At 36.8% G+C, this 20008-nt stretch overlaps 1 protein-coding gene across 1 annotated transcript in view; it reads right to left on the reverse strand.

Annotated features, from left to right (window-relative positions):
• Positions 1-20008, reverse strand: part of LOC309614909 (C4b-binding protein alpha chain-like) — an 87484-nt gene that overhangs the window by 26320 nt on the left and 41156 nt on the right. Inside the window, 5 exon segments of the mRNA XM_082363804.1 lie at positions 4989-5014; positions 5018-5134; positions 5679-5854; positions 6857-7030; positions 13250-13444. Coding sequence (XP_082219930.1) covers positions 4989-5014; positions 5018-5134; positions 5679-5854; positions 6857-7030; positions 13250-13444 — 688 coding nt within the window.

Here is a 20008-nt window from a genome sequence, read left to right on the forward strand (position 1 = left end):
ATAAAGATGCAGGAGTAGAGAATGGACCTGAGGACATGGAGAGGGGGAAGTATAAGCTGGGACTAAGTGAGAGAGTAGCATTGACATTTATACACTACCAAATATAAAATAGATAGCTAGTGGGAAGCAGCCACATAGCACAGGGAGATCAGCTTGGTGCTTTGTGACCACCTAGAGGAGTGGGAGGGAGATGCAGAGGAAGGGGATATTGGGATATATGTATACATATAGCTGATTCACTTTGTTATACAGCAGCAACTAACACAGCAGTGTAAAGCAATTATACTCCAATAAAGATGTTAAAAAAAATTTTTTTAATAAAAACCTGTCCTAAGTATAGTCTATTAATCAAAATAAATAAATAAAGCAAGAAAGAAAAAAGAAAATAAATTACTAAAAATACTGAAAAAAATGATATAAAACCAATTCAAATAGCACTTAAAAGAAAATAAGCAAGGAAATATTGTTTAAAAAATATTATTAAATGATTGAAGGATTTTCTGAATGAGGCTTGGTAGCAAGAGGAGGGAGTTGGGAAGAGGTGTATAGTCACTCTTTCTGGTGGGAGAAGGTGAGTGAGATTTAGTTAAAGCCAGTGAGTGAAACAGTAAGTGCCTGATAGTTGTCTGTATCTAACCCTAAGGAACTAGTCAACATCCTCTCCTCCAGGCCATGCAGACTTTGGAGGTACATAGAGAGAACCACTACAGGAAGCCACACACATAAAATGGACATCTGTTTGGATTTCTTTTTCTTATAATTATATTGCCCCTGATAACATATGCTGACAATTCATTTTTTGTTTTAGTTTTGGTTTTCATGTGCTATATCTTCCCACCTGCTTATAAGGCAATGGCAATTATTTTCCTGTATGTTCTAAAAGTTATTTTTAATATTTGGTATGAAATTATCCAGGCTCCTTTCCTTCCTCTTAAAACAACCAGCAGTGAGCATCACGTTGAACCAATTCTCCTCTTGTAAATTCTTCTGATGAGTCTTTTCTAGGCACCTTAGTCTCAGCTACGTTCTTAACAGTCTCTTCCACTTTCATTGATCATATTTTTAGTGAATAAAGTGGAGAAGTAGTATTGAAAAAGCACAGGACACTTAAACAATGAGAGCAGAGAGGTGATCCTATTGAGATGTGTCTGAGGCATCATGGGAACCCATCCTACATCTTCATGCCCAGAACCAAAAAGGGAAACTCAAGATCTGTTATAATGGATTTTTGACTTATTTGTAAATTTCAATTAAGTTGTTTTGCTGGCAGGTTTAGCAAATATTCCATTTGTGAGAATTCGGATAACAAGAGATACCACTATAGGTGCAATGTCCAATGGGAGCTGGAAAGCTAAATGAATCACTCTAAGAAAGGGATGGGAATTGAGCTAGAGCCAACAAAAAGCAAGCGATGCAGAGGTCTGATAAAGGGAAGTGAGAGATTTGAATAGAGATAGAAAGTGTGATCGACAGGAACACCATGTCCACAGAGCCATACAGAAAAGGCAGCTGTAGAAGAGGTCATCAGTCCTCCACCCATATCCCTAACCTGGAGGTCACTGTAAACAGCCCTTTAGATGTCATTGGCTCCCACTGTTGGCGTCTTCAGGTGGGTGCTCAGCTGGCCCTCACAGTGCAGGTCAGATGTCCTGGGAGACAGTGCTACTGGAGCAAACCTGTTCCAATGAGGAGAAGGGCTGAGTGGATAAACACCTCATGTCCACTTTTAGTTCTTTAATGAAGCTCCATACTGTTCTCCCTAGTGGCTGTACCAATTTACATTCCCACCAACAATGTAGGAAATTTCCCTTTTCTCCACAGCCTCTCAAGCATTTGTTATTTGTAGACTTTTTGATGATGGCCACTCTTACCAATGTGAGGTGATACCTCATTGTAGTTTTGATTTCCATTTCTCTAATAATTAGCAATGTTGAGCATCTTTCCATGTGCCCTTTGGCCACCTGTATATCTTCTTTGGAGAAATGTCTACTGAGAGCTTCTGCCCATTTTTTGATTGGGTTGGTTTTTTGTTTTTTGTTTTTGATATTAAGCTGTATGTGCTGTTTATATATTTTGGAGATTAATCCCTTGTTGTTTGAATCATTTGCAAATATTTTCTCTCATTCTGTAGGTTGTCTTTTCATTTTGTTTATGATTTCCTTTACTGTGCAAAAGCTTTTAAATTTAATTAGGTCTCTTTTGTTTATTTTTGTTTTCATTTCCATTACTCTAGGAGAGGGATCCAAAAATATTGCTGCATTTTATGTCAAAGAGTGTTCTGCCTATGTTTTCCTCTAGGAGTGTTGTAGTATCCGGTCTTAACATTTAGGTCTTTAATACATTTTTAGTTTATTTTTGTATGTGGTGTTAGAGAATGTTCTAATTTCATTCTTTTACATGTAGCTGTCCAGTTTTCCCAGCACCGCTTATTGAAGAGACTGTCTTTTCTCCATTGTCTATTCTTGCCTCCTTTGTGGTAGATTAATTGACCATAGGTGCATAGATTTATTTCTGGGATTTCTATCCTGTTCCATTAATCTATATGTCTCTTTTTGTGCCATTACTAACTGTTTTGATTACTGTACCTTTGTCATATAGTCTGAAGTCAGGGAGCCTGATTCCTCCAACTCCATTTTTCTTTCTCAAGGTTGCTTTGGCTATTTGGGGTCTTTTGTGTTTCCATACAAATTTTAAAATGTTTTGTTCTAGTTCTGTGAAAAATGCCATTGGTATTTTGATAGAGATTGCATTGAATCTATAGATTGCCTTGGGTAGTATAGTCATTTTGACGATATTGATTCTTCTAATCCAAGAATATGATATATCTTTCCATTTGTTTGTGTCATCTTTGATTTCTTTCAGCCACATCTTATAGTTTTTGGAGTACAGGTCTTTTGCCTCCTTAGGTAGGTTTATTCCTAGGTATTTCATTCTTTTTGATGCAATGGTAAATGAGATTGTCTCCATATCTCTTTCTGATCTTTCATTGTTAGTGTATAGATGCAACAGATTTCTGTGTATATGATCCTGCAATCCCATTCCTGGGCATATACCTGGAGAGAACCATAATTTGAAAAGATACATGCACCACAATATTCATTGCAACACTGTTTACAGTAGCCAAGGCATGGAAGCAACCTAAATGCCCATTGACAGATGAAGGGATAAAGAAGATGTGGTATATTTATACAATGGAATATTACTCGGCCATAAAAAAGAATGAAAGAATGCCATTTGCAACAACATGGACGGACTTAGAGATTATCATGGTGAGTGAAGTAAGCTAAACAGAGAAAGACACATATCATATGATATCATTTGTATGTGGAATCTGAAAAAAATGATACAAAAGAACTTATAAACAAAACAGAAATAGACCCACAGACATAGAAAACAAACTTATGGTTACCAAAGGGGAAGGGGGGCTGAGGGATAAATTAGGAGTTTGGGATTAACATATACACACTACTAAATATAAAATAGATAACAAACAAGGACATACTGTATAGCACAGGGAACTATACTCAATATATTGTAATAACCTATAAGGGAAAAGAATCTGAAAAAAATATATATGTATGTAAAACTGAATCACTTTGCTGTACACCTGAAATAAAGACAACATTGTAAATAAACTATACTTCAATAAAAAAAAATTTTAAACCTCAGGTTCTAATCCTCAGAAGTACATTCTGAGTTGTGTTCCACACACCTTCAAGGGGCACTCAGCATAGTGTAGATCCTGTTAGCAACAACAATGATCCCCTCAAACATGCTCCCTCTTTAGGCTGTCCTCCCTTCCGCATCTTACTACCCACTCGCTCACAGTGCTTCCTGGGATCACTTCTCAAGGAAACTAGTAATTCACAAATCCTTGAATCAGGGGAAACCAAAATAATTCCTAGTAGCAGGAGCAGATGATGGCTTTTGAGACCATGAATGAATACCTCTGTATTAAGTAGGTTTCTCTAACGGTTCAAGCCCCTCTGTAGTATCTAAGGTTTAGTGAGAGTCTGCTACACACCATTGCCTCATTGGAGTATGTTTGGGGAAATTAAACAAAAGAGGCCAATGTTCCCCATAGAGTTCTGTGTACAAAAGAGATGAAGCAAAGGAACCAAGATATGAATGAAAGAGAGATTTCAGAGGATGCAAGAGTTGGAGGAAGTGGTGAGTGCAAGGAATAAAAGCCTCCAAACACTCCAAGACATAAATGTAATTGGTATGGGGTTTCTCCTCAAGTGGGGGACAGTTGCTTGACCATTTTACTTTTCTAAAAAGGAAAATAGGACCAATTGGATTGAGGACTTGGGAGCACAAAGGTGGCTGTCGGGTGGGCTTCCATTCATCAGGTTTTCAGAGTTTGTTCCTGAGGATGGAATCAGGAGATCAGACACAGACATGAATCCCCCTCTTGCAAGGCAAAGGCAAGAGGGAGCATTAGTGAGGCAGAGGCCAAGTGCATGGGGGTTTAGAAAAGGACATGACTGCTTCATGGGGGACAACGGACAAGGCTTTTGGGGTGTGTTGATATTTAACACCTGAGTGACTTGTACATGTGGAACTGTGGAGTAAAGGCTATCCAGGGAAATGTATTGGTGTGAGCCCACGTTCATATGTCCAAGGTCCCTACCGTAAAATAAATGTATCAACTTTATGTATGGGTTTGTTCACAGACCTCATTTCACAGAGTCCTAATGACCACGAAGACAAAATACTGTTGGATATGTAATTTTTTTAATTGATGAAACAGACTCTGTGTCCAGAAAAGCAAAAATATGAATCAGAAAATGATCAATAATTCTACAGTCTCAAAGCACTAAATATTAACCAATTATCCTTTCTAGATAATTATTACCACAATTGATGGTGTAAAAGAGATGGTAAAGGTGATTAACTGAAGTGATCCATATTGGATTTAAGGCAGCAAGGCACATTTTCCTCCCCTTCGTGGGAAACATTACAGTCAACACTCCTGAGTGGCTTGCTTCGCCTTATCGTTCTGAAGCTCCAGTTATTGAATCTCCAGGTACAGCTTATAAACCTCCAGGGCCAATCTCACCTCCTCTGGGGTTGGGAGCCACTGCATGAGTTTCTTGCCTTTGACCACTTGCTCACAGCCTTCAGGGTACTCCTAAAAGAGAAATATGTGATTAGTGTGCTTAAAAGGCTTCTCTCCCAATTGTTAGGGGGCATAGTTCATGCTGACAAAGGCAGGACTACAGATTCAGGACCAAGACCCACCTAGAACTGGTGGATGAGCAGGAAAACCAGAAAACACCTTGGACCCCACCATCGTCTTCCTAAGAGGAATATAACTCTTTTCTGAGATGGCTTCGCAGAAAGCCTCTGTGGGAACAGAGACTATTTCCGCTGACCATCCAGAAATGGGACAACAGTATAACATATCCCCTAGAAAAGTAAAGTTAAGGAGTCAGTACCCCCAGGTCTCTGAGACCCTCCACTTCAAAGGGGCTCAGTTTTCCCTGTTCTCAAGTGAGAGCAGGAAAACATCACTCCTTTCTGACCAGAGGGCTTCAAGGCAAAATTGAGAGTTCCTTTGTATGAATGAATCTTGACAAGTCAGATGTCACCTTTGCTGGCAGGACAGTGCTTTGAGGGAGACACCCATTTTAGGGTTTGATAGATTGTAAACTGCCTTGAATTGTGCCACTTACCCACTCACACTTGGGCACCTCCGGGTACCACGTTCTGTCTTCTGAACAAGTGATACTTTGGGAACCAACCAAACCATAGCCAGAGTCACACTGGACAGTGACATCTTCAGGTTCAACATATCTATCCTTATGCACAGATACCCTTCCATGTTCTATCTCTGGTTTCAGACACAAAGCTAAAATGGAAACATAATTTTAAGCAATCTGTAGATCTAAGAAAAAGATATGCGTCTACGGTACTAAGAATGAACTATATTTAAGTGCTGCTAATTGTTTTACCTTTTCTTTCATCTTGAGAATAAAAATAATTTTCATTAACATATTTATTGAGCACTGGCTACGTATTAGACTTTGGGCTAGTACTTTATGTGATTATCTTATTTAAGTCTCACTATTTTATCTAGGAGAAAGTGAGATACAGAAAAGTTAAGTAACTTGCCCAAGGACATAACAATTTTAAACAGCATGACATATATAAAAAGGGCACGTGACCCCAAATCCTCATCTATCAAATCAACTACCTCTCGTATCTTGATCCCTGTAAGATGCTGGATACAAGATTTTCCCTCTCGCCTATTATCCTCCCATGTGCAATGGAGACAATGGTGGCAAGTAATCCCTGCGGTTGTTGATGACAAAGTGATATTAAACCTGTGTGCATGTAACAATCAGACCCCATCTTTACCCCTCTTGTTGCCACACAGCTGGCACACTAGGAGTCCCCCACCCACAACATGCCTACGTCCTGAGCTGGTGGTGCCCTGCCCTGGCTCTGATGGAAATACCTGTGACCTCACCACGATGCTTACAATTATCCCATGGGAGTCGACATTCATGCTAGACCAACTTTCCATGACAATTTTGCTATGGGCCACAACTACACTCAGATAAGATGTACCACCTGTAGAATATTTCTGGAAGTATACAAGAAACGAAGAATAGGGGCTGCCTCACAGAGGCTGAATTTTGCACCCGGGAGAAAGAAGTAGGGGAGATTAATGTTTCTGTTGTGCCTTCTGTACTTTTTGCTTTGGGTACCATCAGAATATAGTAAGTATTTAAAATAAATCAAACTGAATCAAATATTTTTTTGCTGCCTCTGACAGAGAAGAAACTGTGCTCTCAAGCCTTTCAAGACAGTTCCCCCCCCACAAAGCTAAAGAGGGAGCTGGAGTTACCTTTACATTGAGGGGCTGCAGGTGACCAGCCTGAAGAAGTGCAGGAGAGTTTGTTCTTTCCAACCAGGGTGTACCCTTCATCACATTCGTATATAGCATCACCACTTTTTAATCCAAGGAATGAACTGATTAGTTTATGATGTCCATGGGCAATGACAGGGGGAGAATCGCAATCTTGATGTGAGACATAAAAGTGAAAGAGGGTCAGCATGTCGGATGCTTATATTAACACTTCCCAGAATCTGTGTGGTTTGTAGGAGGCTTCCTTCTGTCCTTCCATCTTCTCTGCCCATCTGCTCACTTAGCCAAACCCAGGACCTATGCTGCCCTTCTGTAGGCCTGAGGCTGGGGAACCTTAGAAAGGCTCCAGTGGAATGACAAGCACTTAAGATTTGTTTCATTTTATTGACAATTCACTAAACTTGACACTATTTAGGAGCCATTTTGGCATGAAGGCTGAATTTGGCCCAAAGTCTCATTGTACTAGTGGTACACTCCACTGATTTCAGGCTAAATGCAGAGATGTACATCTGGGAGAGACTGTAAAGATGTGAAATAAATCCACAATCTCTGACTCATTGCTCCCATTCAAACCTGTCCATCCAACCCCCCAAGAATATACTTACTGTCCTCTAACATATTTTAGAAAAGAGCTCATAGAAAGAATAAAAAAGATGGCTTGCAGGTTGGAATAATAGACGTGGCATGGTGCTGAGTACCTCTCTGAAAGGGAATGCTGTCAGGATCCACAAACAGTGCATGAGAAACTTAAATAAAACAGGCCATCAGGAAAGTCAGGTAAAATATTAAACTGATGGGCTATAGTATCTACAAGTACTATCCTCAGATGTCTCCTTCACTGAAGAAAAAGACAGTTTCCAAGACTAAAGATACTACAACACCTTGGGAAGTATGCACAGTAATGAGTGCCCCAGTCTTCCAAGAGGACCTATGTCTATTTACATAGGTAACTGTGCACAGGTGAGAGGTGCACAATAATCCAAAGATTATTGGACATAGAGTTTCAGTTGACGTGGACACCTGGAAACATCATGGCCCTGCTATTAGACCACTTGGTGGCCATTTCCATTACCTTTGAAGGTATAAACAGGGTAGATAAAATGGGTCATTGGCACAACCTCCATAATGGTCCTTTGTCTATGAGGTAAGAGCTGTCCTACCCAAGAGGGCCAAGTAGAAGCCGTCAATACTACCTCCAGCGGGAGGCAAAGAAGGTAAGTTTTTAAAAATATCATGTACTGAGGGGTAGGGGAGAAGGAGAAATTTGTGCCACTCTTAAAGAACTAAAGATGCAGGAGGGGTCATCATATCCCCATGTACTTCACCAGTCTGTCTACTACAAAAATTAGGATTCTGGAGAATTACAGTCAACTACTGAAAACCCAACAGCATTTTAGCCCCTATTGCATGCATCCACTGTACCAGATGTGGAATCTTTGCTAGAGCAGATTCGTGTGTCTTTGGATAAACGAGGCCACTGATTTAGCAGAGGCCTTCTTTTCCATCCCTATCAGAAAAGAGGATCACAAACAGTTTGCATACACATGGAAGGTTCAAGATCATATATCTGCATTTTAAGACCTTGGCTATGATAACTCACCTGTCCCTGTCATAATAGAGTCTGAAGATATCATGACCATGTGGACATCCACAGAATACCACACTGATACAGAACATCAATGGCATCACGTTAATTCTACTGAATAAGCAAAAAGTAGATGGCATGATGATGTTCCAGAGTATGGAAGGTAAAGAAGGAAGAAAGGAAGTAAGTTTAGAAAGGCAGGTTCACTAGATGTGGGCAGGTTTTATACTGTAGGTTAAGGCATATGGACCAGAAGCAGGGGAAGAAAAGAGAACACATACCAAGAAACAAAAGTCCAGCTTATCTATTAGATGTGGCCTATTTTCATTGACTCAGAAAAGAAAAGAAAACCAAGAAGGTCAAGAGAATAGGAACAAACAATACGGGGGAAAAAAGGTTGTAACCGGGGCAGTGCTTTTTAACAAATTTATCCACTCCAAGAGTCATGCAGGGTATACAATCTCTTTTAGCTAACATGAGACCTTCCCTTAATAATCTCCATCACTGTAATATGAAGAAATTTCTAAAATAGCATAATTCCATAGCCCTTACTCAGATCACGTGTTGGTGCTTCAGGACACCACATGCCATCTGCTTGGCATTTAGCTTCAAACTTATATATTGCTCATAACTTGTATATGAAACCACATCTCCATAGAAATGGACGCAGCTAGTGGCAAAACACTTTTTTCTGTGGTGATTCTGCCATTCTTTGGCCCTGGTATTGGGCAACATACCTCTAAAAGCTAACAAGTGAGTAAGTTTTTAAAAAATATCTTGTACTGAGGGGTAGGGGAAAAGGAGAAATTTGTGCCACTCTTAAAGAACTAAAGATACAGGAGGGGTCATCATATTCCCATGTACTTCACCAGTCTGTCTACTACAAAAATTAGGATGTTAGTAAAATCACCATGAGGAGAATCTTATGGCTAAGAATCTAACTTCCACCTTTAGAAGATCTCATCACTGAAGAGAGATTGGAAAACAGAGACACTGAGTCTGCTCTCTCTGTTCCTGATTTGCTAACGTACTCCAACCGAGTCATTTCCTTCCAACTAAATAATTCCATTTGGAGCCTCCAAAATGAGAAGTTGAATGTAACCTGTATGAAAATATTTTCAAATTATCAAGAGCAATGACAAATAACATCCATCCCTTTATAGCTTCATTAGGTCTGAAACCAAATAACAGTAGTTTAAGAATTGCATATTTTCTTGAAGTAAATGTTTAAAATATTTACCAACCCATGGATATTCAGAAGACCCTTTCCTGGCCTTTCTCATGGATAGTTTAACCTTGACTATCACTGCATTCTATATGTAGGCTAATTAATCTATCTAGCCAAATATGCCACTCATATTCCCACATCTGTACGTGTGTTTATATCCTCTGTCTTCTATCTAGAATGCCACTCTTCTTTTCCGTTTGCTAAGCAAGTTTGTTCTGTGAAGGCTTCTTTCTCTTATTGCCCCAACATCTAGTCATTATTTATTTCTCTGGGTACCTACAGTAGTTATTAAGAAGAGACTATATATCCCATCCAACTATTTATTGAGCTCTTACTATAATCTAGACACTATGTATACTTTATTTATGTCTTCTATGACACTATGTACACCATAGATGGTATATGTATATATTTTCTCATCCAATCATAACAGGCACCCCTAAGAGATCCACATTATCATCTTCCCCACTTTTTATAGCAGAAGGAGAGTTTAAATATCTTGTTCCAAGTGAGGCAGTTACTGAGTGTCAGAGAAAGAAATGAGATCTGTCCTGCTCAAAAGTCCGTATTTTTTGTGGCTTCATTCTACACTCTCTAGCACTTATTTAACAGGCAATTTATGCTATCCATATTACAGTTTTTCCCTTTTGAGATGAGGGAACATGTATCAAGTATCTTTGTGTCTTTGCTCTTGACATTGTGGTCCAAAATAATGTTACCTGTGTACAAGTCTAGTGTTCACAAATGATATTTTTTTAAGCCTAAAATCAAACACATCATTAGAAAATGCCTTTTATAAATTAATACAACAAATATTTATATAAATTGATCCCTATAAGGCTGTTCAGCAGACATTAATGCACATTCTTGCAGTACTGTAAGAAAAACAAGTCACAACCACATGAAGAGCAAAACCATAATATCAGTCAGTTTATAATAATGTGCCCAAAGACGAGAAATCCCAACAAGATGGATAGAAAAAAGAGGAAAGAGAAAAACAAAGGAAAAAGAATAAGATAACATTTCCTAGAGGAAACTGGAAGTATATTTTAAGTTTGGATAAAAAATTGCTTTGATGAATGAGATGCGGGCAGGGGTTTTGTCTTGGAGTGATGATCTGAGCAAAGACTTAGAGACAGCAGAGAGTTGTTATTGAAGGATGAAAAGGAGGCAAGCTCAGAAACCAGAGTGAGACAGATTTGAGCATATCTTCTACTGAACATGGACCAGAGGTAAGGGGGCATTTTGAGGGAATGAAAAAGGAGGGAATGAATACAAAGAGACTTGGAGTCATGACAAGTCTCTGTGACTTGTTGGATGCAATCTACCTTCACTGCCTCATGAAGGGAGAGGAGGCCTGGAAGGTGGAGGTGATGGTGCTTAGGGAAGACAAGGAGAGTGTCAGGGTTGGGGTAAAGCTTTGGAAGAAAAACAGATTTAGCAATTTCAATTTCCAAGAGAGAAGAATCACCCAGAATATATGAATTCTTTTACCTCACCTAGAATTTCCCTTACAGTATCCATTGTTATGATATAAAAAACTCACAAAGTAAAGTACTTTTGTACCACCCCCCCTTAGAAATAACTCTGAAGTCACTCTATGATATTAAAAAAGTTCATAAAGCCTAAAGAGCATGCGATCATTCTGGAGCCCAGGAAATTAATTTGACAAAAGTTGACAAGGTGGCATTTTGGGACTCCACATTCCCTCTGCTTGGCGTGTAATGCTTGTATCATCAGAATTGGGAAAATACCCCATATCACATGAATAGCATCCATTGAAATAGACAGAGCTACTGGTGAAATCTCTTTTTAGTTGAGTAATTTTGTCATTCTGTGCAAAATGCTCTACATTAAATGCTCTGATAGATGACATAAGGGAAATGTATGTAAATATTTTTAAAATATTCTTAGAACTTCTTTCTTTAGAGGAAATCACATGACAGATGAATAAAAATGATACTTTTATTGGCATATTTCCATTTATAAACTAAAACAATTACATATCTGCATTTATAACAAACGCTACCCTAGTGGGGCCTGTAGGTCCTTGCAAACCATTTCAGGGCTCACTCTTTAGGGACAATTATTCCCTAATTTGCTCCACAAGACCTTTCATTTATACAGTGTTTTTAGTTTATGCACTGCTTTGTAATTTTATCCTAGTAAGTTCATTACTTGCAATAATATATTTTTATATTATATATAAAAATATATTTATAATATAAATAAATATATTTTATAATATTCATTAATTATATATAATATATTAATATATAATATATATTAATAATATATATTAATATATACAATATATTTATATATTATATATATTATGTATTATATAATAATACATATTAATTATATATAACATATTAATTTTATACAAAATAATTAAACATATATATTATATATGTAAATATAATAAAGTAATTTTGATATATAATATATAAAATAATTTATATATATTATCTATAAATATAATAAATAAATATAATAAAATATATAAATATAAATTTATAATTTTATAAATTTATAAATTTATGATTTTATAAATTATAAAAATATATAAAAAATATAAATATAAATATATAAAAAATATAAAAATATTAAAAATATATAAATATTATAAATATAAATATATATTATAATTTATATATGTAATAATTTATATATAATAATTTTTATATATTATATATAATATAATTTTTATTTTATATATAAGGTATATAATATAATACTTTTAATATATATATAATATAATAATTTTTATTATAGATAATATATAATATAATAATTATTATATATAATAATTTATATATAATACATATAAATATAATAAATAATATAATAAAATAATATTAATTTTATATAAAATAATTAAATAAATATATATTGTATATTTAATATATATTAATATATAATATAATAATATATATTAATAATACATTATATATTATATATTGTATATTAATTATATATAAAATATTAATTATATTTTTATAATATATACATATATTTATATTATTTTTATTATGTTATTTTTATTTGCAATAATATAAAGTTTTACTTTCTGGATAGCAAATGTTTTCTACTTGACAACTGATGCAATAGAAGAGCAATTAATCCTGTAGAAGAATTAATTCTTTAAGAATTTAGGTGTAGCCACTTGAATATAGTACATTAATATAAAAATTAAAAGGTTTTTCTTGTGGCTTGATCAGCTCCTCAAGGATTTGTAATATTTTGCTTCCCACATAATTATAGCCTATATCAGAAGGACTAAAATTGTTTAAATATATTTCTTAATATATTTAAATATTAATATTTAAATTAATAAATAAAATATTAATAAAATATTTTATATTTATAATATATTTATATAGTACTATATAATTTATCTTAAATATTAATATAATATTAAAATATTAAATGTTAATATATTTCTTGATACTTCATTGTATTGACGTTTGGTTATATTTAACTAATCCTTAATCAAAGGTTCTTCTCCTTACCTTGGTTTAAACTCTCCCCTCTTCCCTATCACCTCTGTACTCACCACACAGGACAAGTGGGCAGTGCAGTAGAGACAGGACGCCAAGGAGGCACAGTGCTGGGAAAATTCCCTGCAACTTAGGGGACATGGTGAAGAATCTCAGAGACACAACACTGAAGCTCAGTGTTCTCAGATGCCCAGAATCAGGCTGAAGTGGAAGCTCTAAGTCAGTAGTAAATTGACCCCTGACCCAAGGAACTCAGGCTGGGGAAGGCCACAGCTCTGAGTCAGTGAAAGGAGGAAGCAGAATTGAGTAGACTAGGTAGTGGACAGGACCCAAGAGAGGCAATCCAATAAAGCTCCAAGTCTTAGGGAGAATAAAATGAGTTTGTCATGACAGCTCTCTGGAGTTCTGTGAGTATTTACAATTGTAACCCCATGACTTTCTCACTGTTGTGGGGAGCACTAGTTGGCTTATCTACCTATAAACATCACTTCTCTTTTGAGTAATCAAGAGAAACTAGGAAAATGATAGTGTGTATGTCAGTTTCTTCAGGGAACAGGGTGAGATGCTGAGGTATGTTCTATGCCATCTCTCAGTGGTGTCAAATCTTCATTCACTAATGTGAATTCCCAGTAGGAAGGTAGGATTAAAAAAAGATTTATAGTTAAAGTTTCTTCCTAAATACTTCACAGACTAATTGGAATAGAGAAAGCATGCAAGTGTATAATTGTTAAAAGACAAAAATACAGTCCAAACAACAATTAGTCCCTCAATATTTGTTTCCTTGAGTATCTATGGCACCAAATTAATCAACTTTGGGGTTACACTAGTTAGAAAGCAAAGGGAAACTTCTCAGAGTAATGTTTAGAGCACAGATAATGTTGAGAGCACAGATAAAGGAGTAATGTTTAGAGCACAGATAATGTTTAGAGCACAGAAAAAGGAAAATTAAATGATAGAGAATTAAGCATTATAAGTGGACAATGGATCATGACAACTTCAAGAATTTCTGCATGGCACTGACTCAGAGTGAAGGACCTTCCAGCTCAGCATATGCCTCTGACAAAAGCACTAGATGATAAGCTGTAAAAGGCATATTTGTTAACCCTAGGACTTAGTTCAGTAATAAGTATCTGGGTTAAGACTGGTCCATTAAAAAATGAGTCTTTCACTGAGATTATTTCTTTCAGTATTGGCAAAGGGCATAAGTGAAGTTATCAATCTGGATTTAATGTTTTCCCCCTTGGACCAGCTGTGGATATTTTTTGATTGAAGATACATAGATATTCATTCTCAGAAGACAGTGACCATTGGAAAATGTCCAAAAATGACCTTCACCACACAGTTGAACTATATGAGTGCAAAATGAGGCATATAACAATCAAATCGCCTAGCTCTCAAAAATAAAGAGGAACATTCCCCAGAAATAAATGAGTAAACTCTAAAATATTGATGATGGCACAATTAAGTCATCTTATAAAAAGGAACTAGAATAAAATCGGAGTATGTCAGATAAAAGAGATCATTTAGGGGCTTCCCTGGTGGCACAGTGGTTGAGAATCTGCCTGCCAATGCAGGGGACACGCGTTCGATCCCTGGTCCGGGAAGATCCCACATGCCGCAGAGCAACTAAGCCTGTGCTGCGCTCTAGAGGCCGCAAGCCACAATTACTGAGCCTGCGTGCCACAACTACTGAAGCCCACGTGCCTAGAGCCCGTGCTCCACAACAAGAGAAGCCACCACAATGAGAAGCCCGCACACTGCGACAAAGAGTAGCCCCCGCTCGCCACAACTAGAGTAAGCCCACGCACAGCAGCAAAGACCCAACACAGCCAAAAATAAATAAATAAAATAAATAATTTTTTTAAAAAAAGAAACATCATTTAATTAATTTAACAGAAGGTTGTTATTTTTTTAAAAAAGCTTCTGCTTATTAATCATATTCCAAACTTTTACATAAATCATTGCAATTAATTTCTTAAAGCAATACTGTAACATAGATGTTGTAGCCACATTTTACAAATGAGGATATTGATTCAGGAAGACTGAGTATACTTCCCAAAACCTTTCTCATCAGTGGCCAAGTCAGATTCTGAACCCAAGACTAATTTAAATCCCCAGCCCTTTTCACTATGCCAAACTATTTTTCATTTAATGGAATCAGACTACAAGGCTTTCTTGAACAGAATCATGAACCTATCATTTAAAAGAATATGCCTAGAAGCCTTCTGCTTCTACTGTGGTGGAAAAGACCCCAAACTGCCCTTCTCTCAGGACACCATATCCCTATATGATCTATCAAGAATTAACCCTCAAATATGACACAATAACTCAGGCCTCAGTCTCCATGTATGTTTAAAGAAAGGTTTGGGACTAGAATGGGTTCTGATATCTTCAGTTCAGAAATTCTATACTTGTGCAAAAGAGTGAAGAAGATACATATTTATTATCTTAAATAAAGGGCAGGAAGGACAGGAACAGGTTAAAAATCTTAAGGGATGCATTTATGATAAAAACCCTCCAGAAGGTAGGCATAGAGGGAATTTACCTCAACATAATAAAGGTCATATTATTAATAAAGGTCACCACTATTATTCAACATAGTTTTGGAAGCTTTAGCCACAGCAATCAGAGATGAAAAAGAAATAAAACGAATCCAAATCAGAAAAGAAGTAAAACGGTCACTGTTTGCAGTTGACATGATACTATACATAGAGAATCCTAAAGATGCTACCAGAAAACTACTAGAGCTAATCGATGAATTTGGTAAAGTAGCAGAATACAAAATTAATGCACAGAAATCTCTGGCATTCCTATACACTAACGATGAAAAATCTGAAAGGGAAATTAAGGAAACACTCCTATTTACCACTGCAACAAAAAGAATAAAATACTTAGGAATAAACCTACCTAAAGAGACAAAAGACCTGTATACAGAAAACTATGAGACACTGATGAAAGAAATTAAAGATGACACAAAGAGTTGGAGAGATATACCATGTTCTTGGATTGGAAGAATCAACACTGTGAAAATGACTATACTACCCAAAGCAATCTACAGATTCAATGCAATCCTTATCAAACTACCAATGGCATTTTTCACAGAACTAGAACAAAAAATTTCACAATTTGTATGGAAACACAAAAGACCCTGAATAGCCAAAGCAATCTTGAGAAAGAGAAACGGAGTTGGAGGAATCAGGCTCCCAGACTTCAGACTATACTACAAAGTTACAGTAATCAAGACAGTATGGTACTGTCACAAAAACAGAAATATAGATCAATGGAACAGGAGAGAAAGCCCAGAGATAAACTCACACACATATGGTCACTTTATTTTTGATAAAGGTGGCAAGAATATACAATGGAGAAAAGACAGCCTCTTCAATAAGTGGTGCTGGGAAAACTGGACAGCTACATATAAAAGAATGAAATTAGAAGACTCCCTAACACCATACACAAAAATAAACTCAAAATGGATTAAGGACCTAAATGTAAGGCCAGACACTATAAAACTCTTAGAGGAAAACATAGGCAGAACACTCTATGATATAAATCACAGCAAGATCCTTTTTGACCCACCTCCTAGAGAAATGGAAATAAAAACAAAAATAAACAAATGGGACCTAATGAAACTTAAAAGCTTTTGCATAGCAAAGGAAAACATAAAAAAGACTAAAAGACAACCCTCAGAATGGAAGAAAATATTTGCAAATGAAGCAACTGACAAAGGATTAATCTCCAAAATTTACAAGCAGCTCATGTAGCTCAATATCAGAAGAATCAAACAACTCAATCCAAAAATGGTCAGAAGACCTAAATAGACATTTCTCCAAAGAAGATATACAGACAGCCAACAAACACATGAAAGAATGCTCAACATCGCTAATCATTAGAGAAATGCAAATCAAAACTACAATGAGGTATCACCTTACACGGGTCAGAATGGCCATCATCAAAAAATCTACAAACAATAAATGCTGGAGAGGGTGTGGAGAAAAGGGTACCCTCTTGCACTGTTGGTGGGAATGTAAATTGATACAGCCACTCTGGTGAACAGTATGGACGTTCCTTAAAAAACTAAAAGTAGAACCACCGTATGACCCAGCAATCCCACTACTGGGCATATTTCCTGAGAAAACCATAATTCAAAAAGAGTCATATACCATAATGTTCATTGCAGCTCTATTTACAATAGCCAGGACATGGAAGCAACCTAAGTGTCCATCAACAGATGAATGGATAAAGAAGATGTGTCATATATATACAATGGAATATTACTCAGCCATAAAAAGAAACAAAATTGAGTTATTTGTAGTGAGGTGGATGGACCTAGAGACTGTCATACAGAGTGAAATATCAGAAAGAGAAAAACAAATACTGTATGCTAACACATATATATGGAATGTAAAAAAAAAAATGGTTCTGAAGAACCTAGGGGCAGCACAGGAATAAAGATGCAGACGTAGAGAACGGACTTGAGGACACGGGGAGGGGGAAGGGTAAGCTGGGACAAAGTGAGAGAGTGGCATGGACATATATACACTACCAAAGGTAAAATAGATAGCTAGTGGGAAGCAGCCGCATAGCACAGGGAGATCAGCTTGGTGGTTTGTGACCATCTAGAGAGGTGGGATAGAGAGGATAGGAGGGAGACGCAAGAGGGAGGAGATATGGGGATATAAGTATATGTATAACTGATTCACTTTGTTATAAAGCAGAAATTAACACACCATTGTAAAGCAATTATACTCCAATAAGGATGTTAAAAAATAATAATAAAATTAAATTAAATCAAATTTTAAAATCTTAAGGGTTGAAACCCTGCTTGTATGGCCCAACTCACCATGAAAAGTCACATCAACACCTACTGAATAAACAAAATATATGAATGAATAAGAATTCGCTATTTGCCTTAGCCTGCCAAGAAGCAGTCCTTGAGACAAGGATTTTTGTGCAGTAAATTTAGCTGATACGTAATTCTCGAATGCATCATTAAAGGAATAGAGATGTAAAAATGGAAGGGAAGAAAATGAACACAGCTTGCATTGTTGAGCAGGCATGTTCTGGAAGGGATGGGTGGGGGAGAGGTGGGGAGAAGGATGCAATTTGGTACAACCACTTTGGAAAACTGCTGAACAAGCACATACATACCTCTTGTGACCCAGCAATTCCATCCTTAACGTATTTGTGCAAAAAAAGTACATATGTTCAGCAAAAGACATGTGCAAAAATGTTCATAGCCAAAAAAATTGAAAATAAACCAAATGTCCATTAACAATAGAATAAATATGTAAATTGTGGTATATTTATACAATGATGAAATATTTAATAGTAATGGAAATGAATGAACCTCAACTACACACAACATAGATGAATTTCACAAATATAATATTTAGGGGAAAAAGTCATGAAAGAAAGAATGCATAATGTATGATTCCATTTCTATAAATTTAAATAACATAAAACCAATCTGTGCTGTTAAAAGTGAGGATACTGGAATACTTTGCAGGGGTAGAGTGGTGAGTTAGTAACAAACTGGAAGGGAGCACCAAAGGACTTCTGCACTTTTAGTAATTTTCTTTTTCATTGCTCTGGTTTCTAATTACAGAAGTGTTTTACGTTGAGAATCCAAGTTCTGTGCCCTATTCTGTTGATAAAGAGTAGGTAGGTTTTGGATATGTTGGGATGAGGAGTAAAAGTATTCAGGCAAAGGTAATGGTATAAACATATTTTGAATTTTCTGGATTGCATGCTTTCTGAGATACAAAAAAAAAAAGGAAGTTAATTGCTGACATCTGTGAATTTGTGTACTGGAGGTGTGACAAACTAACCAATATGACAGTGAACGCATGAGTAGTCATTAGTTTAATCCATTTCACCTGTAACCTGCCTTTACTAATCAAGGTCGTTTTAATTGTTTCTATGTCCTCTAAGCAGCTCCTTGCCTAAACAATAAGATGTTTGCCCCAGTTGTTTTCCAGGGACTTGCAGTCAGTTGCATCTGGTTGGACCTGAGCTGGTAGCGACTGGATAGGACCACTAACCCTTCAACTGGGCATGTGTGAGTGTCCACTTGGTGATCTTTTGAACTTGCAGAAGCCCATAGCTTAGTTATACCTGCACAGATGACAATTATCGCACCTTTTCCCAATCACCTTTCCCCACACTACCCATGCTCCCTGTGCCTCAGACCACCCAGCTTCTTTATTCTTTATCCCATAAATACCCAAGCCCTTTGTCTTCAGGGAAGCAGATTTGAGATTTGTTCTCTCAACTCCTTGCAAGGTTTGGCTTGCTGTGCGTGGAGCAAAACGAACGTGGTACAGTAACAATAACAGAGACAATCTGATATTTGAAGGGTGCTCATTTAATTAGCCAGCACTTCGGGTCCAGAAAATTAAACATTTGAATCACAGAAGTCTAGATTATCAAAAATTACGCATTTTCAGTAGCAGTAATCATAATCCAGCGCTTCGAGCCCAGACATTTATTGAGTGATTGTGCTTAAGGAACAGTAGAGTTGTTGAACAGAGATTCCGTACATTGACTTAAAGGCAAAAGTGACCCCTTTTTTCCTCTTTTTAAGAAAATTTCTTAGTGATATTCTTAAACTTGACTCTCTCGTTCCAATTGTTCAGGAGAAGGGGACCCCATCAGGCAACAAGTGAAAATGGGGACTGGCTGTCGCTAGTTTAAAGCCGCCACCTCAGAACGATTTCGGGGACTGGTCTCTCTCTGCCCTGGGGGCGATGCAGGTGGCTGGGACCAGCTCTAGCTACAGGGGCCAGGAGGGTTCCCGCTGCCCGAGGCCTGCA

Source organism: Balaenoptera borealis (assembly GCF_965194805.1).
Source record: "Balaenoptera borealis genome assembly, chromosome: 1".
NCBI classification, from domain to species: domain Eukaryota; kingdom Metazoa; phylum Chordata; class Mammalia; order Artiodactyla; family Balaenopteridae; genus Balaenoptera; species Balaenoptera borealis.